The sequence below is a fragment of the Emydura macquarii genome, unplaced genomic scaffold, assembly GCF_026122565.2.
Source record: "Emydura macquarii macquarii isolate MOO-44397 ecotype Brisbane River unplaced genomic scaffold, CSIRO-AGI_Emac_v2 contig_1230, whole genome shotgun sequence".
In the NCBI taxonomy this organism is placed as follows: domain Eukaryota; kingdom Metazoa; phylum Chordata; order Testudines; family Chelidae; genus Emydura; species Emydura macquarii.
Genome location: NW_027131367.1, coordinates 6,796,507 through 6,821,956, shown reverse-complemented (window position 1 = coordinate 6,821,956; position 25,450 = coordinate 6,796,507). Strand labels below are relative to the sequence as shown.

Sequence of the window (25,450 nt, the reverse complement as noted above, 5' to 3'; positions counted from 1 at the left end):
ACATAGAACCAAAAATGTGGTGTTCCCCCACAGAAAACTTGTCATTTATTGACCAAAATGTGCAGATTCTGCTCCTTTAACAGGACCATCCACCAAGCTCCTCTCTGTATGCCTAGTGGCCATAGGTGGAGCAAGAGACTTTGATCCTTAAACCCTTTTTGCGGGTCAGTGTGCAGCAGGCCTGCAGAATGTCAGTTTTACAGGTTTTGGTGGACCCCAACACATGGGCCCTCCAGTTTTCCTTTGGCTCTCCTTCCTACAGAAGAAACAGCCAGGTTTTTGCCTGTGAAGGCAGAATCTTATATTTTTAAAAATAATTCTTTGCTCATTTGCTGGGCCTCATGGGAAACCCATTTGTAAAATAGACATTAATGATACTTCCCATCGTCTGCAAAGCATTTTAAGATCTACATATGAATATAGTTCTTATCACTTTAGATTTAGGAAAGCACCTGAAAAACTAAAGAAGCAGGCACCCCCAAATCTGCTTATGAATAATAGAAATACATTATACAGGCCTTTAGTTTTTTTCAACATCTTTCAGAACAGAACTCAGTCTTCGATTGTCAGCAGACATTACTAGTGTAAAATATTGTCATCGTGTTGTCTTTAATCTCTCACAAAAAAATGGAAATTAAAGAGGGGGATTATTATGAAATGTGCCGTTAAATGTTTTCGACTTTTCAAAGTCTAATGTACTTCTTTTATTTTTCATCACTTTTCATTGTTTGAAAGAGATAGTTTAATCATTTTTCGTTGATTAAAGGAGTCTGGTAAACAACTGGTTGTTATGGTTTTTTTTAAACAATGAAAGATTTAAACTTTTTCAGAGGAAAATGACTGTCCCATGTTCAGCTTTTTTTTTCAGAAAAAGTATTTGTTGATAGAACTCCTAAAATCAAATGTTTTTCCAATAGATACTGACTGCCGCATATATATATATATTTTTTTTTAAAAAGTAGACTTCTACATAAGAGTCACACTGAGAAATTGGAATGACAGATGCCTCCGTTTCCCCGTCTGAAAAAATGAGGATAATGATATTAACCTTTGTACAGCACTTTAAGATTAATAGATGAAAAGCCATTTAGTTTTATGGCTTTAGCATGTTTTTATTGTTTGTTTTGGTCTTCTAGAAAATTTCCAAGTTAGTGCAGTCTCTGCTGTTATGTTGACATTGGCATAAGAATCAGAAATGAGGTGACAAAAATGTCCAGGGCTGCAGTCTGATCTGCCTGGACAGACTTTATGCCCACTCTGTGGTTGGGGCTCCACGTATGTGCATTGGCCCAGCCACTGGATCAGGTTGCAGAATTGGAAGCAGGATGTGTAAGATGGACATGTGGGAAAATACAAACTACTTAGTTGTGTAAAACCTCTGTTAACTATAACCTGACTTGTTAAATCTTCCTCTTTTTATTCTTTTTTAACTGTTTTTCATAGGAAATTTTGGGAGAGGTTTATTGCCCTGTGTCACGAGAATGAGAGCCTCCATGGTATCACGTTTGAACAGATCAAGGCTCAGCTGGAGGCTTTGGAGTTAAAGAAAACCTATGTGTTGAATCCATTGGCACCCGAGTTTATCCCTCGGGCTCTGCGACAGCAACATTCAGCAAATACCAACAAACAGCAACAATCGCCACCCAAGGTAAAGTATAATTGGTAATGAAGTTTGTCAGGAGGTGGGAGTGAAGGTAGAAATATGTGTTGAGAAATGATATAAAAGGTTTATTGAGCTAGCTGTTGTTTTAAAATTGCTTCCACACATATACAGACTTACGGTAGGAGATATCAATACAGTTGCTGAAGGGGCCTTCAACAATTTCAAAAGAAGGCATTAGACCTAATTACAAGGTAGTATTTATTTAACAATAGCTTAGGACTGGACAAGATTGGATCTCTTACTGAAAGATATGCTCTAGCTCAACCATAGTTTGTTTATTTATATTGTTTGTTTATTGTTTGTATTATTGTAGCACCTAAGAGCCCTACTCATGGATCTGGACCCCATTGTGTTAGGTGCTGTACAAACACAGAGCAAAAAGATAGTCCCTACCCCTAAGAGCTTACAGTCTAAGGCAAGAGACAACAAGTGGATACAGACAGGCCAGTGGGGGAGTACAAGGAACCAGTGAAACAGTAATCACAGGTTTTTAGGCTTGGTGCAGAAATTACCAGGTGAAATTCAGTGGCCTACGTTTTGCAGAAAGTCACATTAGATGATCATAATGGTCCCTTTTTGTCTTAAATTTATTGAAATATGGTATTTATTTTGCATTAGCTCCTTATTGCTGATTGTCAAAAGGCTAATTTTTAGTTAGCGTCAAGGATGTAACTAGAAAATGTTCTTAGTTGATATAAGGGTGAAGTTTATCATCACCCAAAACTAACTCTCTCTCCCCTTCCCAAGAGAGAAGATAGTACAAGAATGCTTAAAGCATATGGTCCTCCTCCCCAGTTGTGCTCATTAAGAATAATATGAAATTCTACATTGTTATCATGAAATGTTAATAAATAAGAGATACTGTTTTAATCAATTCATGTTTGCAATTAAAATGTGCTTTGTCAGGTCTGTGAAAAATTTAATTTTTATATGAAAAAAGAACAGTTTTTTTGCAGTTTTATATTTTTTTTTTATTACAAGTTAATAGGTAAACTGAAATTTCAAATTAATGCTGGTTTTCATGGTTGATTTTTAATTTTATTTGACAGTACAGTTAAGAAAGCCTTCACTATGGCAATCCTTTCAAAATGTGTCTTTATAATTGGGAATGTTCATTTACTTTATCAAGATCCATTGGCCTCTGACACAAAATGCAGCTTTTTAAGCTTCTAATAATGCATCAAAACATTAGGCTTATAGGAAACTTCAAATATGTTAATTTTAAATTGCTCTTATTGCTTTCTCAGTTTTTACTGGTGCTTTAGTTAAAAGATTTGCCATGTTTAATTTTAATAGGTAAAATTTGAAAATGTTTTTGACATGCATTGTATTAGTAAGTAAGAATTGCTGTTTCTGTATGACAGAGAAATTGTTATGGCAAAAAAATGAGTTTTTGTGGGCAGATGGTTTCGTTTTATTTTTTTCTTCTCAATGACTTGTAAACCAAGCTCATTTGATGTATAAGTCAAAAGATACGTTTTCAAACTGCCTGCACTTTAATTTCAACCTAAGATCTGAAAATCTTTCTACCACCTACATCATCACTGTAGTAAGAGCTCTTCTATCTGAACATAGTTGACAAGTTGTCATCTGGGATGACAGGAGTAAAGTAAGCAGATAATACTTGAACACACATAGGAAGTAACTACAATAAGTTATAAACCTCCCTTTTTTATCCCCTCATGTTTTAAAAGCCCGCGATTAGTTCTGTTCTTGTTAGGCCTCTTTAAATATAACATTTATTGTTGTTAGTAGAGAGGAGGCTGGAGACCTGAATGATGCTGGTATATTTCTACTACTGAAGAAATAGGAAGAATAGTCCCCAAGAATTGTTCTGTAGTGAGTTTATGGATACCTGTGTAGTTCAAGAGGTATTGCTTAACTTTGATCTACGATGAAAAGTGACTCTGTAAAAATGGTACCTTCTTACTCAGCAGATCTGCTTCCATGCTTATTCAGTCATAAACTTCCTTGACAAAAATAAGTTGTTTTGCCTGTCACCCCTCCAGGGCTAAAACAGCTAATATTGAGTTAGCTAGATTCTGTACTGGCATGTGCATTACCAACAGAATTGTGCTAGGCCAAATCTTGCTCTTATTACATATGAAACCTAACTGAAGACAGTGGATTTGTGTTTATTAATGGTGATGATGCACAAACCAGAAAGAATCTGGCTTGACTTTCAGATCTCAGGGTGGGTTGGTTTGCTATTGTGGGAGATAATGGAAAAATCTTTTTGTTTGTTTTTGACTTGTAAATTTGATCCAGAAGTCATTGAGAGACCATAACCATGGATTTTACGGTGCTATTTGTACAGTCATTACATGGTGTAGAACTGCACAGTAAATAAAAATAAAAAATCACAATGTGATGCAATTACATACAGTATCTTACAATCAAACCAGGCAACCTTTCAAATTCATTTGTCCAAAGTTTTGCTGTCCACATTTTGAAAACAGGGTCCATAAAAGCAATTACCACAAAGCATAGCAAGCATGTTGGGTACAGCAGAGTTTTCACGAGCATATAACAGACTATGTGATACCAGTTGACAGCATATACAAAAATAGCAATAGAATTGTGTAATGAATGGGTGATAATAAGGCACAAAGCTTGCCTATCATGATTTGGTATTAGGTCTCTTATTATATGAATAGTCTTTTAAAAAAGCTTCTGGGTATTTGTTTACTTCAACACAACTGTTAAAAAGAAACAATTATTTTATGTTCAAAAATAATATTAATCCAAAAAAAGAAAGAGAGAAATTCAGAGACAGTCTGACACTGTCCTTTCATCTGGTTTATGAATAGGTCAACGTTTGTCAAATCCACCCATCTCTGTACTTAAACAACTGATTAATTTGCTCAGACTTCTGGAAAACTGCCTAGACTTATTTACTGGGCAAGTAAAGTTTTGCAACTTCAATAGATTTTAAAAATTATTTTAAATTTGAAGGTGTATTTCCTGATTCAGAAAAGCATCCTACTCAGCAAAGAATTTATGAACATGCTTAACTTCGAGCATATGCTAAGTCCTGTTGAATTCAGGTGCTTAGGTGCTGTCTTCAGTTAGTGTTCATTAAAGTGTAGGAGTGATGGCTCTGACTGTAGCCTCCCTTTCTGATGTAAAATACACCCAGCAGAGGAGAACTCGTCCCAAAGATCTGCTGTCCCTGGTCTTCTGTAGATCTGCTGTATCTTCCTTTCTGGGAAGCAGATTTCCAAAGGGGGCTAAGATCAAGTAACAGATAATGATTTGCAAAAGGTGGGGTGACTGATTAGCAGAAGATGACTAAAGGGATCTCAGATTATCATTCTGGGTGCATGAGGCCATGCTTGTATCGCCTTCACAGCTGGCATAGATGTTGTGCAGCCATTGTCTGGCCCATCACCCCTTACAAACCCTCACCACAGCATGTAAAATCTCAGGGCGGTAACATACATTGTTTCTAACTTGACACATTCCGCTAATATAATGGGGAAGTATTTTTACAGTGCATATAAAATGTGATATATACTGTTGAATAGTACATGAAAGGGAGAGGAAAGGGATTATGTTAGTACTGCTGTCTGCCATCTCTTTGGCTTACGTCTACACTATGAAGCAGGGGTATAATTCCCCTCCACATACTCGTGCTAGCTTGATACGGGGTAGCATGAGTGTAAATAGAAGTGTAGCTGTGGTAGGCTGGGTAGCAGCAGCAGAGGCACATTTTAGACAGAATGAAAACAAACCTGCAGAGGTAGCTACTCAGTACTGCTGAGCCAGGCCTCCGCTGCCACTATACGGCTGTTTATACTCACACCCCTTGCTCATTGTCTGGAATTAGCCTTTGATCCACAGTGCTTAAATTGATCACATTGGATTTTCCAGTCAGTTTCTAAAATGGTTGCCTGAGTACATTATTTACATTTAGCAGACTTTTACGTACTTTCAGCTTTTACAGGTCTTTTGCTTATTCCTTACTTTTTTTTTTTCAATCTTCCTATGTAAGTAACTGCCTCTTTGTTTTTAAAAGTGCTCTTTTATTGTACAAATTATACAAATAAGGATTAGTTCTTTAGCCCTTATTATACACGTCTTTTGAATACATAATCAAAAGTTCCCTTCAGCTAAATGTAAATGTGTTGTATACAAACAGAGTCAAACTAGCTTAAAATCTGTGTAAATAATGATTGTCTGAAGGTACCTGTTACTGTTTAGAGCTCAGGTCCCAGGGCCTTTGTAGTGCTCTAAAGCGCTAGACAATTTCGGAAACCTGTTTTTGACGGTCGGGGTGTGCGGCCGTGCACTCGTTGATGAATAATACATTACATTGATAACAGCTATTTGCTTTCTCCCAGCACATCTGAGGTGATAGAAAAATTTGTTCTTTTGTCCACTTTTTATAGATTATCAAGGATACTCACTCAAAGCTGGCAAACCAAAATAATAATAATATTTAACCTGACAAGTGTTTCTGTTCTGAAGTTTTAACTTGAAGTCAAAGATTTCAAATCCTCACAGAGGACCCATGTACGAACATTGTCTATCTCATAAGATCTAAAAGACTGTGCAAAGGCAGTACCTCCTTTTAGTAGTGAGGGTTGGCAGTGTGAATTGGAAGGATGGACCGAGCGCACTGTGAAATAGGTGTGCTTACTAATGGTACTTTGTACTGGCCTTGATGAAACAGTGTTGAACCAGTGGAGTTGGGCAAGTGGAGAGTATAATAAATAAAATGCTCAAGAAAAGAATAACTGTAGACTTGCTGTTTTTTCCAACCTCTTCTCTGTAATTGTATTTAGTTTACTTGACTATTACTATGTTGACATAAAGAATTACCTTTATGTATGTTCTGCATTAAATATGTAAAAAAAAAAAAAAAAAAGTAAGTCATTATGATTTTTTTTCATTAAAGGGCAAGGGCCATCATCATAATCAGAATGACCATTTTCAAACTGATGGAATTGGTAAGTGTCTGCCGTTTCTCTGGAGAAACTGGGCCTGATTCTCCCATGCATCTACTAGTTTCACGTCAGTGAAGTTAATGTTGATTTATACAGATGTATGTGTAAAGGGAGGATCAGGCCTCTTATGTCTATGAAAGTTATTTATTCCTTGTGTGAATTCAGGATGCAGATATCTCAGCATACTTTAAGTGGACATTAGGTAACTCTAGGTTTCTCATTACATGCCCTCTGCATAGAACCTTGATTCAACTTGTTGCAGCATAGTTGTTGCTATCATGATTCTGCCATAGTTTCCCTGACCTATAGAAGAGGATTTATGTCTGAAACCCAAGTTATAAAACCCTGCTTGGAGTGGATGCGATAACCTGGTAGTGTATGAGCCTGTCTTCACTAGCAAAATGACCATTGTAATGGGATCATGTAATAAAATTCTAGTCCTCTAACTGTTTTGTAACATAGTTTGGATTTATCTGGATATATGGATCCACATAGTTATAACTTACTGAATCATTATATTCTAGCCAGGTAGTCTGCAGTGATATATAATTATTTAAAAAGCATTTCTAGTCGCTGTTAAAAGAGTGGAGAAGTAAACCTGGGTTGTATTGTTTGCAAGTTGTACTGTTCAATTGGCCACTTTAACTGTCATGTCAAATTTTAAGTAAAAATTTATGGATGGTGTTCACTGGGGAGTTTCTCTTTTAAATAACACTCCCCCTGCTCCCCCCTGCCCTCCTCCTCCTGCTTTCTACCAGTCCAGAAGTTCACTAAAACCTGGCTTGTGTATTGGATCTGGGGATTGGTAAACAATGTAATTTATGGCAAGGCTATTGATTTTAGATTAATGCTTTCTCTGTCCATATCAGATTCTTCTGTATAAAGAGTTACATAATGAATTTGTAAAGAGGGGTTCTTGTGGGCGGGAGAGGAAGAGGAAGGGAGGAAGAAAAATAAATAACTGGAATACTTCATGTTCTTTTCCTCCCTTTGTGTTTCTTTCTTGTTTATTTTTCAGTTCAGCCCAATCCTTCTGTCCTAATTGGAAATCCTATCAGAGCATATACTCCTCCCCCTCCTCCTCTTGGATCTCACCCCAACTTGGGGAAATCTCCAAGCCCCGTTCAAAGGATAGATCCTCACACTGGGACAAGTATTCTTTATGTACCTGCTGTCTATGGAGGAAATATGGTCATGTCTGTGCCTTTGCCTGTAAGCATTTATTTCCCTAATGTATTCTTTTATTATAGATAAAAATGAACACAAGACTAGTTAGTATAAAGTGTGTCAGCATCTTTGATACTCAGGTTTTCCTGGCTAAGAATTGATGTGCTGATGACCACCAAGCTGCAAGGGCTTAATGATGTTCCTCCTACAAAGAATATCACACAGCCTAAAAGGGTTTTCATGTTGAAGCCATGTGAGGTTTGCCCATGTTAAAATTGAATGATGATAGTCATGATTAATTACTGGCCGCCTTTTGAGAAATCAGGAATAATTGAGATGTAATATTAAATTATTGAACGATTTCTGAATAATACTGGTTCACAAGTTTTCGTTGAATTTGTGAAGAAATAGAAGTGCCAGGGTGCCAACCAATCAGAATCCAGTCCTGGAAAGCGGTGAATCATGCTTTTATTACCATGAATATAGAAGGAAAAATATAACATTTAAACAACGCAATTTGAATAATACTATATTCAAATTATAATGGGTTTGCTTGCTTGTATTTTAGCATGTTAAGTAAACATGGCTTGGTGAATACTTAGGGTTTCAAAATTGCTTCTCTTCATTTTGTCTAAGGACTTGTCTGCACTTGTCATACTCCTGAGTGATATAATTAAGACAACCTAATTTTCTGATGTAGATCAGGGCTAAGAGGTTTATTCTGATTTCTCTTTCCCTGTTTTAATGCAGGAGACACTAAAGTCAATAGAATTACATCTGAGTAAAAGTGGTATAAGATTAGGTTCAGACCCCTAAATACTCATAACAAACATTGTCATTGATCTATGCAAAGTAATTTTTGTGCTGTATGATAGCAATATTTGCTTTAAAGCATGTAACTTTAATAGCTAGGACTAAAATCCCATGTATTTGAATGTTGAATGGCTAAATACTTTGGAAGGACCTCTTACTGTGGCTAATTTGAGTGAAAATCCAAGAGTTTATGCTGCTAGTCTTTCATTCTCTGCATGTAGGTCTGATTTTCAAATCCACTTCTGTGAAGCTTCACGGGTGCACATCAGAGTCCCCTGAAAGAATAAGCATAATGGGAGATGTATCTTTCTCTCTGGAGCATCACAAGAAGTGCATATGATTCCCTCAGAGCTGTTGCTTTATGACTAGCATACCTTTTGAAGTTGTCATACTGCTGAACCAAAACACCCTAGACAGTAGAAGATGATTCTAGCTTACCTCAGCTTTGGGTGCTAAAAAATGACCAGCATGTGAAAATTTAGTTACAAGCAGTTAATTGTCCAGCTGATCAATTTAGAACTATTCCTTTTCCTTTGTGGATCATTATGCTGCAGAAATTACATGTGTGGTTCTGTTGTTGATCACACTGGCATTGTTATATCAATAGATTTCCCCCTGCTTTTTTTTTAATGGGAGTCAATTTACCCTCCACTGTTCCCTCTAGTAGAAGTAGTAATTAACATAAGTAAGTTGCCAAATAATGATCATTCTTGAGATGTCAAAGAGGAGGCTATAACTTGAGCATACGAGAGTCACCTGTTGCTTGCAGATTCTGTTAGGTTGCAGGAATTGTTTGCAGAATTATATATTGACTGTAGCACCAAAGTGTTCTAGACACTTAACTGTACAAATAAAAAGGCAAGTTCCATCACTTGGAGACCCTAGATAGTTAGGTTAAGAGCAGAAAAAGGTAGGTAGGGAAATGGGAGGGAGAGACCAGTATTTACAGAAATGATGTTGTGTGGTAACATAGTTGCACGTCTCCTGAAAGTTTCTTTAGCAAGAGCATATATGCATGCACATGTGTACATAGAATTTCTTATATATCTGTAAGTATTCACACACAGTTAATTTTTTTAATAGTTGCGTGGGTTCTTTATGGAAATTCAATTCATGGCTGCTATTTTGAGGCTTGCTGTAAACCTCTGCTTTCAGCTACATATGTCCAGACCATCTGGCAACTATAGATTACACATAGATTCTCTTTTTTTTAAGTAGTAAGACCACTGATTTCCATTCATTAGGTCAAATAAGTTTTCTTTTTACTCGGTTACCAGCAGTCTGGTTATTATGCTGAAGTTTAAATAGAATGAGAAGGCCAGCAGCTGGATCTTTGTAATGCTTACTCACTTTTTATTAATATCAAAACAAGATGATTTAAATATTTTTTCTGTTTTACAGTTTAAGACCTAATATATTCCTATGTACCTCCAATGAAAAGAAAAATATGAAAATATCAGTATGTTTGAGCTTACTTTACCCCCGTACTTGGGGATGGATTTTTAAATAATTAGGTATGAAGGTCCACATACTTATGAGATGTCTACTTGTACATTGGAGTATATTGTATATTGGAGTATATTGGAGATAATTTGAGATTGCACAGACACAATTGGAGGAAGCACATAGCCCAGAGCTGAAGTTCAAAAGTGCAGGTTTTCAGGGCAAATATTTGTAAAAATCTAATGAATTACTTGGAAGATGCTATGTTTAAGCAAATAATGAAAGGATTAACTTATTAAAAATATAATAAAATGACTGTGGCCATGTAAGATAAAAAGGCACTTTTGTATCCTTTAGGGCAGCTTTCATATCCAGAATAAAAAATGAGGGAGGTTGTCTGCTGCCATCAGTTAAGGATAGTTTGTCAGACTGAGCATTGATGATTATATTCATTTCATTCTCTTTTTATTCATGGGATCGCCTTTTTTAATAAACTTCCCCACAGGGTAAGATTGAACTAATTTGATCCAAAGGCGTCTTCCTTTTCAGATTTTAGGGAACAAAATGCAAAATGTTTTAAAGACCCCGGATTTCTTATTTTCAAGAAGTGAAATTTATTTCAAAACAGACAGGAAATTCTAACCTGGGAGAGACTCTGCAGTGACTAAAATATGTCCCATAACACAGATTCTTAGGTCCCAGTCCTTCAGTGTGTAACATGGGTGGACTGATTGCTGAGCCCACCAGAGCCTCTCTGACTTCACTGGGGCATTTTGTGGACACAGTGACCTGTCTGCTCTTGGTATCTAGTTCATAGGCTATTCTGTCCATCTTTTCACTAATGTATTATCTAACCTGTTCTTGAATATCTGCTGTAATGGTGCATTGATCCACCTCCTTTATTTAATCAGTTTCATCTGCTTTTATTGCTGTTAGGAGAAGGGAAGAATATAGAAGTTATTTTAATGGATCAGATAGGGCACATTGTTTATTCACCAGCCCTGTATCTCTTCTTGTGCAGTCTCTGCTTTCTTGTTTCAATGGCTTTCAAGTCTTACCTCCTGTCAGATGCACTTCCATCGTCTCTCCCCCCAAAACATAGTCCTCATTGTGGGTTTATCTCACTCTTCCTCACAAATCTTCTTTGTGACCCTTGCTACTATGCCTGAACTTGTTGCTCTTTTTTTCCTGACAATGCTATCACTCACATGTGCTTTGTTATCTCATCACCACCACTAATATGGAGAAGTGCTTCCTGATGATGCCATAATAATTGTAATTAACACTGTGCCTTTCCTTAAATGTACATTAATGTATTGCATCTATTTTTTTAAATTATATAGGTACCATGGACAGGGTATCAGGGTAGGTTTGCAGTTGACCCTCGAATCATTACGCACCAAGCGGCTATGGCATATAATATGAACCTGTTACAGGCACATGGGCGTGGGTCTCCTATACCTTACGGCCTGGGACATCATTCACCAGTTAGTATAGGGCAGCAGCAGCAGCTTCAACATCCAGACAAGGAGCAACATGAACAAAGTCGAAATGGTGAGTTGTATGTTTCTTCAAATCCCTCAGCAGGTGACCTCGTGTTTGACGACCAAATCTGCAGCTCAGACAGTGTATTCTGAGAAACCCGCCATTTTTTAAGGTGAATTTGAAGGTTCCTGAAAGATGCTGAATTTGACAGCAATGGAAACATGTTCCTGTGTTTACACATAGGAGTGGCAGCCACGAGACAAGGTTCTCCATGCCATCCACAACTTGGGAACACCAATTCTGTTCTTGAGGGGGCTGATAGGGTAGTTCATTTCCCATGGCCCATCCAGTCTCTTTCTTGAGCCTGCCCGTGGAAGTGGTGTGTTTTGGGATGTGAACGGGAGGAAATAGACTTGAAGTTAAAACATTTTGTAAAACATTAGCAAATATATTAAGAAAAAATGTCTTGATGTTGCCTAGCCAGGAAAATAAGTTGGCCTCCTTAGTCTTTGGAAATTCAATCTTTATTGTAGGCTTTGTTGCGCTATGAATTGTGTGTGTAAAAGGACACTGTGCAAGTTGTAGTGGAGACTATAGACTGGTGGTAGTGAAGGATTCATTTCCTTAAGTATGATTTTAGCATTGGACATAATGGGTTCCTGAGAATCCAGGGATCCTCGTTACTGAAATCTCATTTATGATTTTTTTCTAATATAAAGGGAAAACGATTTATGTACCAATATATAGGAAAATACTTTGCCAGACCTGAAATGATATAGGGTTTAGAATATAATAGTCTCCATTCTGGGTATTAAAGAGTGAATCTGGAATAAAGTCAAAAGTCATTGTGGCCCTGTTTGAGATTTGGCTATCTCTTTAAAATGATGCCTACCACTTAAATTTCTCCTTAAACTGTGATTATGATCAGAAAAATGACTATGTAAAAATGCCACTTTCTTACTCAAGTGATCTTCCCTTGATGGATATTCTGAGTCATATTTGCGTGCTATAATGACAAAAAAATACTTCGCTCCTTTTATCTCTCTATAGTCTGTAGCAATGGGAGGATGAGCTGAATTGTTTTGTCACTCATGTCACTAACAGAATTGCAAAGTACATTTGTATTGTGGAATCTTTACTGAGGCAGAGAGAAGGCAGATTGACTTCAGATCTCAGATAGAGTTGCAGAATTGGCAGTTAGGGAAAAAAAAATTTTAACCTACAGAGGGATGAGTATTGCTCTCCTTCCTCACGAGTAGTCCCGTTGCCTTCTCTAAGACTGCACAAACAAATAAGGCAAGGAGGATTTGGCCCACACTGCAAAAATCTGACATGACATCACTGAGAGACAATAAAAAGGGAATCCTGTGATGCTATTTGCATAAAATCTAATTTCACAGCAGAACTGCACTTCAGTGCTGAAGGCTTATATCAAAATTGAAAGATGCTGTGAATCCATCTGTGCTGTTAGGATGCATTTTTTTAAAATCCAGCTTCATTAAATATTTGAAAACTCTGAGGCTGAGGTACAAATCTGAGACACTTTCTGCAGTATCAGTATACTAAACACATATGCTGTCACAGTAGCACATCAGAAGACATTATTATTCCTTTTCAAAGAATTGCATAGTTAATTGGATTCTAAATCGTTCACTGAAATAATCATGTGAAGGCAGTCTCACTGAAGCTCATTAAAATAGGGATAATACAGAGAGAAATCCAAAATGCCATCCTTGTTTTTATTCTCCTACAGTATTCTAGGTTTCAGAGGAGAGGAAAATCCCCAGAGAAACAGGTTTTGGTCATGGCAGTTCAATAACTTGAACTTCAGAAGACTGTGGAAAGGGTTTTCAGAGGGCAAATTAATCTTGTGAAATGCACTTGAAAAGACTCCTTCTGTTCTGTTGGTCACCCAAAAACCAGATGATTAGGGGTCGATTGTGCAAGTGCTGAGCACATTCCATTTCTGTTAATTGAAATAGGTGTTGAAGTCTCAGCACTTTGAAGGATTGAGGCCAGTTTGCTGATTTAGCCCCTCATTCTGTGGCAGCAAGAGTCAGAGAATGAGTAACTTTTTTTTTCTGCTGACCAGTGTGAACCAAGCCCTCTTTCTGTTAAGTTTGGAGGTGCCCTTGATAGATGTCTGGGAAGTAAGGTTGCAAGGTAAGTTGCATGAGAAGGGCCACATTCTGCTCTTGGTTAACACCTCTCTACATTTGAAGTAACTCTATGACTTTGGCTTGTTCACTCGTGTAAGGAAGAGCAAAATGTGTCCCTGTATCAGCATACAGGGGAGAGAGGCATAAGGTTCTATTGAATCATATCTTGTTTGAGTGGATATTATCTAATTATTAAGATAATATCCAGCTAGAAAGTTTTCCTGTTAGGGTTTCCAGCATCCTGATTTCTACTAGAAGACACTTATCCTGGTTTATATTGGATTTTTCATACCTACTTAATATTGGAACATCTCTTTTTCTGCCTGTGCAATAAGAACTAAAAGCAAGAAGGAAATATCTGTTCTAATCTTTTTTGTTTTTGTTGCTAAGTTTCTCTAGCTATTTGTCCTTAAAAATCTTTTTCTTTCCAGAGATCCTTTTATTAGCAAGTGTATGAAGCTATCATTTTTCTCACTATGTATTCTTTGCCAGGTAGCTCTTTGAACTGCTAGCTAACATAGTTTTATTATCCACTGGTGTGGCTTTGCCTTTCTCTAATGTAGCTGTTCTGACCCTAGGATAGTCTTTAGCTTTCTCTGAGTTACCCAAGAGAGCTGATATTTTTCCTAATTAACTGAATCTATTCAGTGACAAAAAGAGTATCAAACAACCAACAAAAAGAGGTACCCTTTGCGTTTAAAACAATACATAATCCTACATTTTTCAAGACCAAAGATAGCTGATCAGAATATTTCCATTATCATGTTCAGCATGTCTAAAAGATTGTTCCGCAGAATAAGAATTCTGCCATAGAAGAACAACGTACCACAGAAAAAAGAATTAGTCATTAGTACTCTACTGGAGACTGAAGAGATGCTATAATAGCAAAATTCAAACATCAGCAATTTGGTGAAGTGAACATTGTTAGCAGAGTTGAAATGACTGTTTCAGGAACATAAATGTTATTACATGTAAATGCATATTACATATATTCTGTCCCATATTTTAAGTGTTCTTTTCTCATGAGTTCCTGAAAGATTTTCTTGATTTGCCCCTATAAATGCTGTTTTAAACCAATATCTTTTAAAACTGAATATACACTTTACTTATCTCCTCACTGTCATGTAAAGTGTAAGTGCCCTATATGAAAAATAAGCTTTTGATTTGAGTTAGCCTCCCTTCACGCAACTGGTATTTTATAGAAATTAGAAGGGGAAGCAGTTTTACTAAAAAGAAAATACTTCCAGAGACACATTAATTGTTTTGATTGTTGAGATTTGGGATTTCCTTACCATGTACTTTGACATGAAAGTTTCTGATCTCTCCACTTTAAGGAATCACGTTTCAAAGATAGCGATCAGCTGAGAAAGGATGTTGAGTTCTTATGTGTAAACTACATGTTTAAGAAAGTTTTTTATCATAATGTCTAGTATAGTAGGTGTCTATTATATTTCTGTTTGTCCAAATACATAGTTATATATGGGAAATATACTTACCTAATCAGATGCAAGATTTCTAATATTATTGCACCTCCTCATGTGTTGCAAAGGTTAGGAACAATAGGCCAATTTAAGCGTATTGTGTCAGTCTTCACTGAAAAATTGATATTTATCTTAATTGAACCTAAAAAGGTTAAGTTTAACTCTGGGTTCAGTTTTTTTTATCAGTAGGGTTCTGATATCTCTAACATCACTGCCCTGCCATCTCACAGAACTCCAGTGATGGGTGATTTTTAGGGATGGCCTCTGCTTTGGTTAAAATGAAGCATTTTCCACCCACTCATTCAATGTTCTAATTTTTTTTTTAAACGATACTTAAAAGTTAAAACCAGAGAGGTGCTAAGTAAGGTGTTTTTGCCTTTACAAACTGAATAGTCAGCATTTGATTGGATCAAGGGTCATGAAGCTACCAAAGTTCAGGGAGCGCACTGATTAGGATAAAAGTTCCTCTGTTCGACCCATTTCTATTTCCTTGCACAAACTGGTGATTACTTTCTCCTGCAATAACTCCAATAGCCCAGCCATTGAACTGGAAGAGGTACTTCTGAATGATTCGGAAACAAAACTGAAAACATACAGTGCAAGAGGAAGGCCATGTTTAGGAGGAAATGTTGTGCATTAAGTTTTTGCCCCCATCATAAATGCTACTATGGTAGTCTGCCCATGTCTAAGAAAAACAAACATCATGTTGAAAATCTTCCTTCTTTCTTTACATACATTGAAACTAATGCATAAATATCATAAATATTTTTAGGTAAAGCTGAAAACAGTGCTGGACCTGAAATTAATAAAATTCGGACACCTGAGAAAAAACGTGTGGAATCCAAACAGGTCTGTTTGAGCTATTTTCCCTATAATTTTCCTTCTTTTGGGGTACCAGTATCTCACATAGAACTCTAAGGATTCTATCATTTCTTCCCCTCCTACCCAACAGGCCCCCTGTCAGTCATCACATTTCCATCCCAGAGCAGCGAATAGGATTTCCTTCAGAACCCATTAGTGTTGATCAGCATTGTTGCTGTTGAGTGACCATAGATCTCTCTTCTCCTCACCCAAGGACAAGAGAAAATTAAAAAGATTTGAGTCTGATTTTTTAAAATCCATTCTTATGCTACTTGTCCTTGCACATGATGTTAATCCCATTATTTTCAATTTAAATTTCACTGACTGCTTGCATAAATAAAATTTTTTAAAATGTATTGATTTGTAAATTTTAAATCTACACATACTGTAATAGCGCAAAGTGTTACTGATTTTTAAATGTTTAGAAATTAATGTACCTTTCCATATAAAACTGCTATAAATAAAGGTAAATAATTCTGCTAATAGTGAAGATTCAGAAATCTTCAGTAATTTTCTGGGAGAGTAATAGGGTAGTGAACTAGACTACAATTTTTAGTTTTAGGAATAAAGGTGTGAGTCATAAAATGGAGTGTTCTGAAGTGAAACGTCAAAAACTGGCAAATAATGACTTTTTCCATTAAATATTTGGTGTCTGTGTCCTAGAAATAAAAGCAAAAGGCTCAACATTTGACAGTTGCCTATAATTAGCTAAATTAGATATGATCATAAGGAAGCAGCTGGTAATTCATCTCTGCAATAACATAGCTACAGAAAGAAACTCGATGATGGCAGTGTCTGAGTGTAGAGTTTAAATATAGAAGAATAAGAAAATATGGAGTGTACCTAATGAAAGAGCTATGAAGGAATTAATTTTCTTTATCTAGTGGAGAGAAATTTCAGATTAATAAAATATCACAAATAATGTTAAAGGAGTTTAAAGAAGATAAAACCAAGGTAGAACTGTTGGCAGAATATATCTTCAGTTTCATAAGTAAGGAAAAGAACATGTACAGATGTACATTACCTTGTTTCTCTTGTGTCCTTTATTCTTCCCACATTCCTGAGGTTTCGGATGCTTGAGTCAGTGTTAGATTAATTTGTTTAGTGCAGTACAGTCATAGTTTACAGGGATTTTGTTTTCTTAAGTAACTTTGAAATGTTTTCTATCCTTTGTTCTAGGTTGACATAGAAGGAAATTCACAGAATAGAAGCCCAGAGTCACGTTCCAACATTGGTTATCCTAATTCTAAATTTCATCGCAAAGATAATCTCAATCCCAGGCAGTTGAATCTACATCTCACCCCTCCCCATACACAGTATGCAGTCCCCAGTCGACACTACCAGCACCTGTCCCAGATCCCAAGGCAGCCATACCCTGTGCAACAGCAGCAAAATCTTTTAAGTCAGCAACAAAATCATTTGCCTGATCAGCAAAACCAAATGCCACCCCAGCAGAGCCAGGTAGTCCAGCAGCATAATCATTTAAATCAGCAACCTCCACAACCTTCACAGCTTTCCCCTGCTTACCAGGTGGGCCCCAACCAGTCTTTTTTTAATAACCCAATTCCCCACCGACCACATTCTCCTGCAGTAGATGCTGTGATTTCAGAACATCATCCCCCACCCATGTTGCAAGAAGTTAATAACCCTCTGAGACCTATCGCACAGCACAACCCAGTGCTGCCATCTCACTTGAACAACTTCATTGAAGAGAATCCGCCAGGAATGCCCATAGGGGAGACATTAGGTAGGTACCACTGCTGTTTTCTGCTGATGGGTGTGCAAATGTAGCTACCCTAAAGTGAAAATGAAGAAAGTATTTACCTGTCAGGGATATGGCTGTATGACTTTAAAATTATGTATTGGATCATTGTTGGGTTCGTTTCAATAAGTAATATCATCAAGAATAATTTGCTCCTTAGGGTATATTTTAATATGTAGCATTTCATTGCGAGTTTCATATGTATATAGTCTTTCTGGGATATTTTAATAATTGGGCTATGTACTGTGTTACAGTAGGGAGTGTTTGGTATACAGTTGGCCCTTTATTAATAAATGATTTTTTGGTGCTGGCAGGCTAAAAGATTCCACTGTGTGCTTCATTAGCACTATTATTTTTACATTTAATATCACACTGTGGAATCCTCCTTGCTGGTGTCAAATGCTGTTTAAAAGGAAGGATGGATACATTTTGATTTTTTTTGTAAATGTTTTATAGATCGTATGCATGGAAATGTAGCTTTGGAAACGTTAAGGCAGCAGCAAGCAAGGTTACAGCAATGGAATGAACATAATGCCTATCTCAGTCAGGGCAATATTCCGTATCCACACCATCACCATCCTCACCTACATCTTCCCCAACAACCAATGGGATTGCACCAACAGCCGGTTAGGGCAAACTGGAAACTTGCCAGTAATACAGAAGATGAAACAGAGGCAACATATTCAAGGTATTTGTTGATTGAATTGTCAAAGTACCATATTTAAAAACAGAACACAGCGCACCTTCACTATAATACCATGCTCAGGTGCAAGGCACTGTGAGTCCTATAAAGAGCTCTTGTTGTTGTTATGATCAATGTAAGCAATAGGCCTAGATACATTATATTAATATTAATAGGCTGTTATCTGTTTGCAGATACAGTGTAAATATATTGGGAAATAATCTTGCAGTGAAAACGGTACAATTATTGGTCATATTAGAATTTTTAAAATGGTTTATATATGGAATAGGGACTGACAGAGAGTAACCACCCCTTATTAGCTATGAAAGAGGCATCTGGATTAGGTAAGGACCTCTGATGAAGCTGAGGTTCCGTCAACTTGATTTGACTAGTAGAGCAGCACTATAGAGAGCTCCTCTTTTGTGTGTCTATATATATATATATATATATATATATATATTTGTAGAGGTTGCCTTTTCCTTTTTAAAGATCTTTTGTTGGTAAGTTTTAAAAATGGGGCATTCTAGGGGCAAGAAATGATGCTATTGGATGGAAACAGAAAAATGGCCCTCAGTGAATAGAAATGTCAGGAATTTTCAAACCTCCAGAAATATATTGATCATTGAGTTTTGTATGATGATTCTGGTTCTTATTTCAGTCCAGCAAGGTCTCTTGTCCTTAATTTCTGATTGCTCACAGTTATAGTCTTTGAAGTGAGACTTGATGTTGAGTACATTTAAGTCTGTACGGTTTGTGTTTGCAGTCAGTCTGATTGTGATGTTCAGAACCTGGTACCTGAAAGGGATGGAGCTTTAGCACTGCACTTTTTGCATTTCTCTATCTTAATAACATGTCTTCTGTTAATACAGGTTTCAGGACTTGCTCAGAGAACTGTCACACCGCGATCAAAGTGAAAGTAGGGACCTGGCTGAAATGCCACCTCCCCAGTCAAGACTCTTGCAATACAGACAAGTTCAGCCCAGAAGCCCACCAGCACTCCCTTCTCCTTCATGCAACTCAAACCACAGCGGCCACTTTCCTAACTTCCCTGAAAACAACAGAGACATTGAAATGTCCAGCAACCCAGCATTTCAACAGCATTTGCCCCAAATATACAATCCCCCTTTCTCAATGCCATCTGAACACATAACCCCACCTCCCTTAAAGTACCTGCAACCTGATGGATCATGGACCTATGCTAACCTACAGCAGAATCACCTACTGGGACAGGGCTTTCATTATGGTATACCTCCATTGCCCCACAGATCACAACAGAACCCTTTTATACAAATACAGAATCATCAGCATGCAGTTGGTCAGGAGCCATTTCATCCACTCACATCTCGAGCAGTATCTGCTTCTTCGCTCCACAGCTTAGAAGAGGTATGGGTTTTTTAATATATATATGATTATATGTATGTGGAAATATATGTTAGTGAGTGGCAAGCATGTTGTAGATTTAAAATTCATGTCTTGAATGCCTGTGAAAAAGGACAATTTTGCATCCATAACTGTTTTCCCTCCCCTCATACATACACCCGTAGTTCACAGCTCTGCACTCAGCCCTTTCTTTACTGGTGGGAAGTTACAGGCTTTTGGAAATGAAAATTTGAGCCCTCATCCTGGTTAGCTGATGCCCTGGGTGATTTTCCTTACTTTTCAATGAGAGCAGAATAGATTCCTTATTCCATGTAGCTGATTAAAGCACTAAAAGTTAATTCTACTCTATTGTGCCCATTTTTTGCAGATTCAAAGAAGTTGACTTACCCAGAGTCGCAAATAGAATCATAGTAAGGGCAGGTCTACACTTAAAACGCTGCATCGGCAGAGGAGCAATGCTTTAATGAAGATGCCCTAAGCCGATGGGAAAGAACTTATCCTGTCAGCTGAATTAATCCACTTCCATGAGAGGTGGTAGCTGTGTCAGTGGGAGAAACTCTCCCATCAGCATAGCGCTATTTACCAGCGCTTAGGTCAGTATGACTACATCCCTCGGGGGTGTGGATTATTCACACCCCTGAGCGACATAGTTATACTGAAGTAATTTTGTAGTGTAGATCAGGGCTAAGAGTCTTGATTAGTCCTGACTGGCTTCCGACACCATTAGACCACACCTCTCTGTATAAAATCTACTCCTTTGTTGCCAAGATTCAGCATAATTATTAATTATTTTTGTGGGGCACGAGCAATGTTTTCTTTCCCTTTTGATGGCTTTTCAGTAGCAGTAAACTAATAAATACTTCTTACAGAACTGTGCTGACAACACTGTATGCACATGTACAAGCAAAGTAAATCAATATTTAACTAGTACAAATTAATTTTAGTCCTTTGAAAACATGGTGTTGAGGGAGGGGGAAGGGATTACTTTGCCAAATGCAGGAAAAAAATGTTTAAAGAATGAATCTTTCCTCTAAAGCTTATTGGGCTCCTTCAAATAAAGGCTGGGGCAGAGTTCTATAAAAAAAACACGAAATGCTAGATGTATTTTTAACACAGATTCCTGCTACAAGGTCAAGTTTCACAGGGAGATCTGACTACTAGCAGTCATCTGAAAGCTAGTTTAGTTCGCTCATTCATCTTGGCAGCTGTTTTTCTGTGCATCAGACCTAAAATAGAGTTGATGTTCTAAACCATAAAAGAAAATATCTAGTTAGTATTTGAGCTTTCATCAACTGAGAAACTATATGAATCATTAGAGTTTTTCTGCTAATTGCTAGGCTTTGACAGTTTATCGATTTTATTTCAAGTCAACAGTGTTACAGCTGGAAAAGCTGATCTCAGATTAGAGAAGATGAGTCTCCACTAACATAGCGTGTAATGCTTGGTTTTGTGTTTCTTTATATAAATATACAAACAAAGTCATATGTTCATTATTTATGATGATGAAGAGCTAAACAGAATGGACAGCACATATACTGATTAAATTTTGTTTTAAAGTAAACTTTTAGATTTGGATACACACAGGTAAGTCAGAAAGTATAAATGATCTTGTTAAATGATGCTGTGATTAATTTATAGGCAGTATAAGCTTTTGGCAATACGAGTCTGCAGAAATTTAAATTAAAAATAATCTTCTGAAATATGTCATCATAGGAGCATACGGTCATTATGAAATGTCTTTAGCTAAAGGCTCTTACTCACATTTAATCTTATTTTAACAGATTAAAACTAGAGATTGCAGTGTTTGCAGAATAAAAGATATTTTGAAAAAGTTGTCAATTTCACATTTACAAGTTTTAGGTGCAAAGCCCTTGGAAGAGTTTTGGAACAGTTGGTGTCATATGCCACAATTTCAGGTAACCTGATACACCACGAACCCAATCCAGCAAAGTGTTAGGCACATCTTATCCTCTTACGAAGGATTGCACTGCACATGTAGGCTGATGTCTTTTTCAAAATACCTTGTCCTGCACACCTGGCTATATCTGAAGTTTTAATCTGTTAAAGGCTCAGTTCAGCAAAGCACTTAAACGTGCTCAATTTTAAGCATGTGAGCAGTTCTGTTGAAGTCAAAGAGGTTACTCACATTTTAAAGTTAAACATGTTCTGAAATGCTTTGCTGAACTGGGGCCAAAATAACCATAAATATGACTAAGAGCGTTTTTTGTATGTGGTGTGTTTTTTTTAGTGTTAAACAAGCTGTCAATATTCTCTTTAATTGATGCTGTTTTACACTATAAAACTACTAAAGAAAGGAGACTTGGTGCTGGTTTTAATTCCTCCATGAAACGTTGTAGCTTTCTATTTCTTCTCTGTTATCTATTTAACCTGGCTAATCCAAACTATTTCCTAGATCTGTATTTATAAAGTGCTATTCATTTCACTGTCTAGGCACTTTATGCGAAAATGTTTTTGAGTGCAGTGTTACAGTTCTTGAGGTACCCAAGGCTGAGAGTCACCTTGTTATCCACTGCCTCCATTGGGGGGAATCTTGACTGTGATAACTGGGTGTTAGCACACTAACAGCATCAGCCTGTCAGCCACTCAAGCACTCTCCTCTGGGATATGTCAGCCCTGTCTTTGCCTTGCAGGTTAAGAAGAGGTGCATTCCAGTCCCTGAGTCCCTTTGACTCATTCCCCTGAGATATCCAGTCCCTGGTTGCTCACAGAAACTCCAGATCTTCTGCCCTAAAGGGCAGTGTGCCCCAGTTTTACTTTAAATCATGCTGTGTATAACACACAGCACTTGTGATCACTTTTAACAAAAAAAAAAAAAAAAGTTTATTTAAGAAAGAATAGATTCCACTAGAAACAAGAGAGTGTGGCGGAAACAAATGGTTACTATACAAAACAATATAATAAAATGCAAACTGAGGTCTACACTTATTAATAGTGACCTTGCTTAGCTAATAAAGTAGGGTTTCCTCCCAAAGTTCAGTGTGTTACTGAGCTGGCTGGCTTCACAGGAACCAGGATCCATTTTTTCTCCCCAAGATGTCTCCTTAGTGAAAGGATACAGAGTGCCTTTCCCTACCCTGTGTTATACTGAAATAGACGTTTGTCTTTATTCATAGGCAGAATGATCTCTTTCTGTTGTAATGCTCCTTTTTTACCTCCAAGTGGTTTTGACTGTTTGCAGTTGTCTCTGATGATTTTCCATTGAAAGTCTTGTGATGGAGCAAGGCTATCCAATTGTACTGTGCATTATTACATCACCGGCTAACCAGGACAGGGTAGTAACTCCCTCCTGCTCGAATAGGCCATCACCGAGACATATTATACCCGTGGTGACTAACTTTTACTACAAGTCAATAAAGCATACTTTCAGTATAAATACATTACTCCTTAAATATTGCATGTACATACATCTCACAATGATTATGAATCTTGACAAGTTATGAGATTTCTGTATGCCTTCTATGTTACTCTTCATGGATAAATATCCTGTAAGACGTGTGTGGTATAGTGAGGTTGTCAGGCCTGAGGTGAGGGTTTGCCAAGGAGCCTCTGTATCACATGAAGTGATTAAGCCCAAATTTGAAGATCTTACAAAAGGAAACTTCAATAATCCTCTCTGGTTCCGCACTTGCAGGTGCCTAGAACTTTGATCATTTCCTAATAGTTTCACATTTTTTGATAAGCAATCTAAAAATGGTGCATCTCTGTGTGACAAACAATTGAATTGTTCAGCAATTGAACATTATTGGATCTCTTCAGGATCTGTTGTAAGTACTTGATAGGAGACTGAGGGCAGCTGTATTTATATACTGGAGACCAAGACACACTGTCAGGTAGTATAGGGCCAGTGTTGTAATATATCACCCAGTTTTCATTATTAAATCCATCTTTCCATTGCCAAAGTTTGAAAATAGTAGCCACCATTTCAGTAAAACCTATACAAAATATGTCCTAATGGTGAAGTCCTGAGAGGGTGGAATAGCTCTCTGAGAAAAGTGCTAGCCATTCTCCATCACTTAACAATATTTGAAACAAAACTGGACCAAGTGCTGCTGAATAGGTCTTTTCCCTCACTAAGACCTGGCCTATTTAAACTCAATGGAAAGACCTCGATTGACGTGAGTGGTCTTTGCTTCAGGTTATACGTTCTCTGATGCTTTTAAAAAATTGGGCTGTTGTCTTCCAAAAAGGAGAAGGCAATCGCAGAAAATCCAAGTGGTATGTTACCTGTAAATCATAGCAACTGAAATTAGACTGGTCTCTGTGTGTGTGTGTCTCTCTCTCTTTCTGTTTCCTGTGGGTGACATAGTAGCAGCTGAGGGGCATAACAGGAAATTTCATTCTCATCTATATACCTAATTTTCATTGACATTTCATGAAAGTGTCTGTTTTTCCCCCTTTACCAAGTAAAGATGTCTGATGTACTTCATTTATGATTTTCCCATAACTTGTGTGCTTTTGACAGTCAGCCTTGTGCAGTATGAAACAAATACTGATGTTATTAGATGTTTATCTTTTAACCAAAAGTACAATCTCTAATTTAAATCGGGAAATTGTGATTATAGTACTTCAGCTTTGAATCACAAATGATCAAAATGTATTTATGCTGGCAAGATATTATCATTGGGTCTTGAAATACAGTATTCTATATTGTTGCTTTTCCCCATAAGGATATCTGATTCTTTTGTGTTCATAGAATCTGAGATAAACTGCTGGCAAGGTTTTTAAATTCAAAGTTACTATTTTATCATTGAAGACGTTCTATTTTCCTTCTCCCTTTTTCTTCCTTTTTTTAATCTCGGCTAGAATAAGGGCATTAGAAGGGAAAAGGCACAATGGGGAAATGGAAAGTGTTTAAGGAAACGTTACAGTGTCAGAGGGCACTATGTGCCATCTAGAAATTATTTTCAAGGGATAAAAAAGACCCAGTGTGTGACTACACCACGAATGGCTGTAAAGTGAGCAAAAGAAAAGACAAATGCAAAACATTTATAAAATAAGAGGGTGAGATTGTAAAGATTTCAGAAGGCTAATTTGTGTATAAGCAAAGTGAAGACTAAAAGGAAGACTGTTATCCCTACCAGCGTTAATTTTAAGAAACAAGGAGCCAGGGATCAGTGTTAGGAGACAGTGTGGTGTTGTAGAGATGGCAAGTATAATTTATGACTACAGTAAAAAAGTTTGCTTAAAAAAAACCTATGCTGATACTAAATGAAGATACCAAGTGAATATCTGAGGTGAGGATGAAGAAATTCAGGGGAAATCAAGACCAATTAATAAATTAGAAGACAGAAAAACTATAGGCCATTCCAGCAGTGTGAGTAAGGCTTGGTCTACACTAGAAGATGAGATCAGCATAATTACGTTTCCCAGAGATGTGAAAAATCAACACCATGGAGTGGTGTAGTTAAACTGACCTAAGTCCCATTTAGACAGGCCCTTTCCATCTACCTAGGTATCGCCTCTCTTTGTAGGGTTACCATATGTCTGGGTTTTCCCAGACACAGCCTCTTTTTTAGCCTCCTTTCTCTATCAGGGTGGATTTTTGAAATAACTGGAAATGTCCAGAGTTTTTGCAGAACAGATG

At 37.2% G+C, this 25,450-nt stretch overlaps 1 protein-coding gene across 1 annotated transcript in view; it reads left to right on the top strand.

The window, feature by feature from the left end:
- Positions 1-25,450, top strand: part of HELZ (helicase with zinc finger) — a 133,117-nt gene that overhangs the window by 95,522 nt on the left and 12,145 nt on the right. Inside the window, exons 22-29 of the mRNA XM_067547330.1 lie at positions 1,444-1,648; positions 6,564-6,615; positions 7,631-7,824; positions 11,379-11,589; positions 15,933-16,009; positions 17,201-17,768; positions 18,240-18,471; positions 19,335-19,848. Coding sequence (XP_067403431.1) covers positions 1,444-1,648; positions 6,564-6,615; positions 7,631-7,824; positions 11,379-11,589; positions 15,933-16,009; positions 17,201-17,768; positions 18,240-18,471; positions 19,335-19,848 — 2,053 coding nt within the window. The remainder of the gene's footprint in view (positions 1-1,443; positions 1,649-6,563; positions 6,616-7,630; positions 7,825-11,378; positions 11,590-15,932; positions 16,010-17,200; positions 17,769-18,239; positions 18,472-19,334; positions 19,849-25,450) is intronic.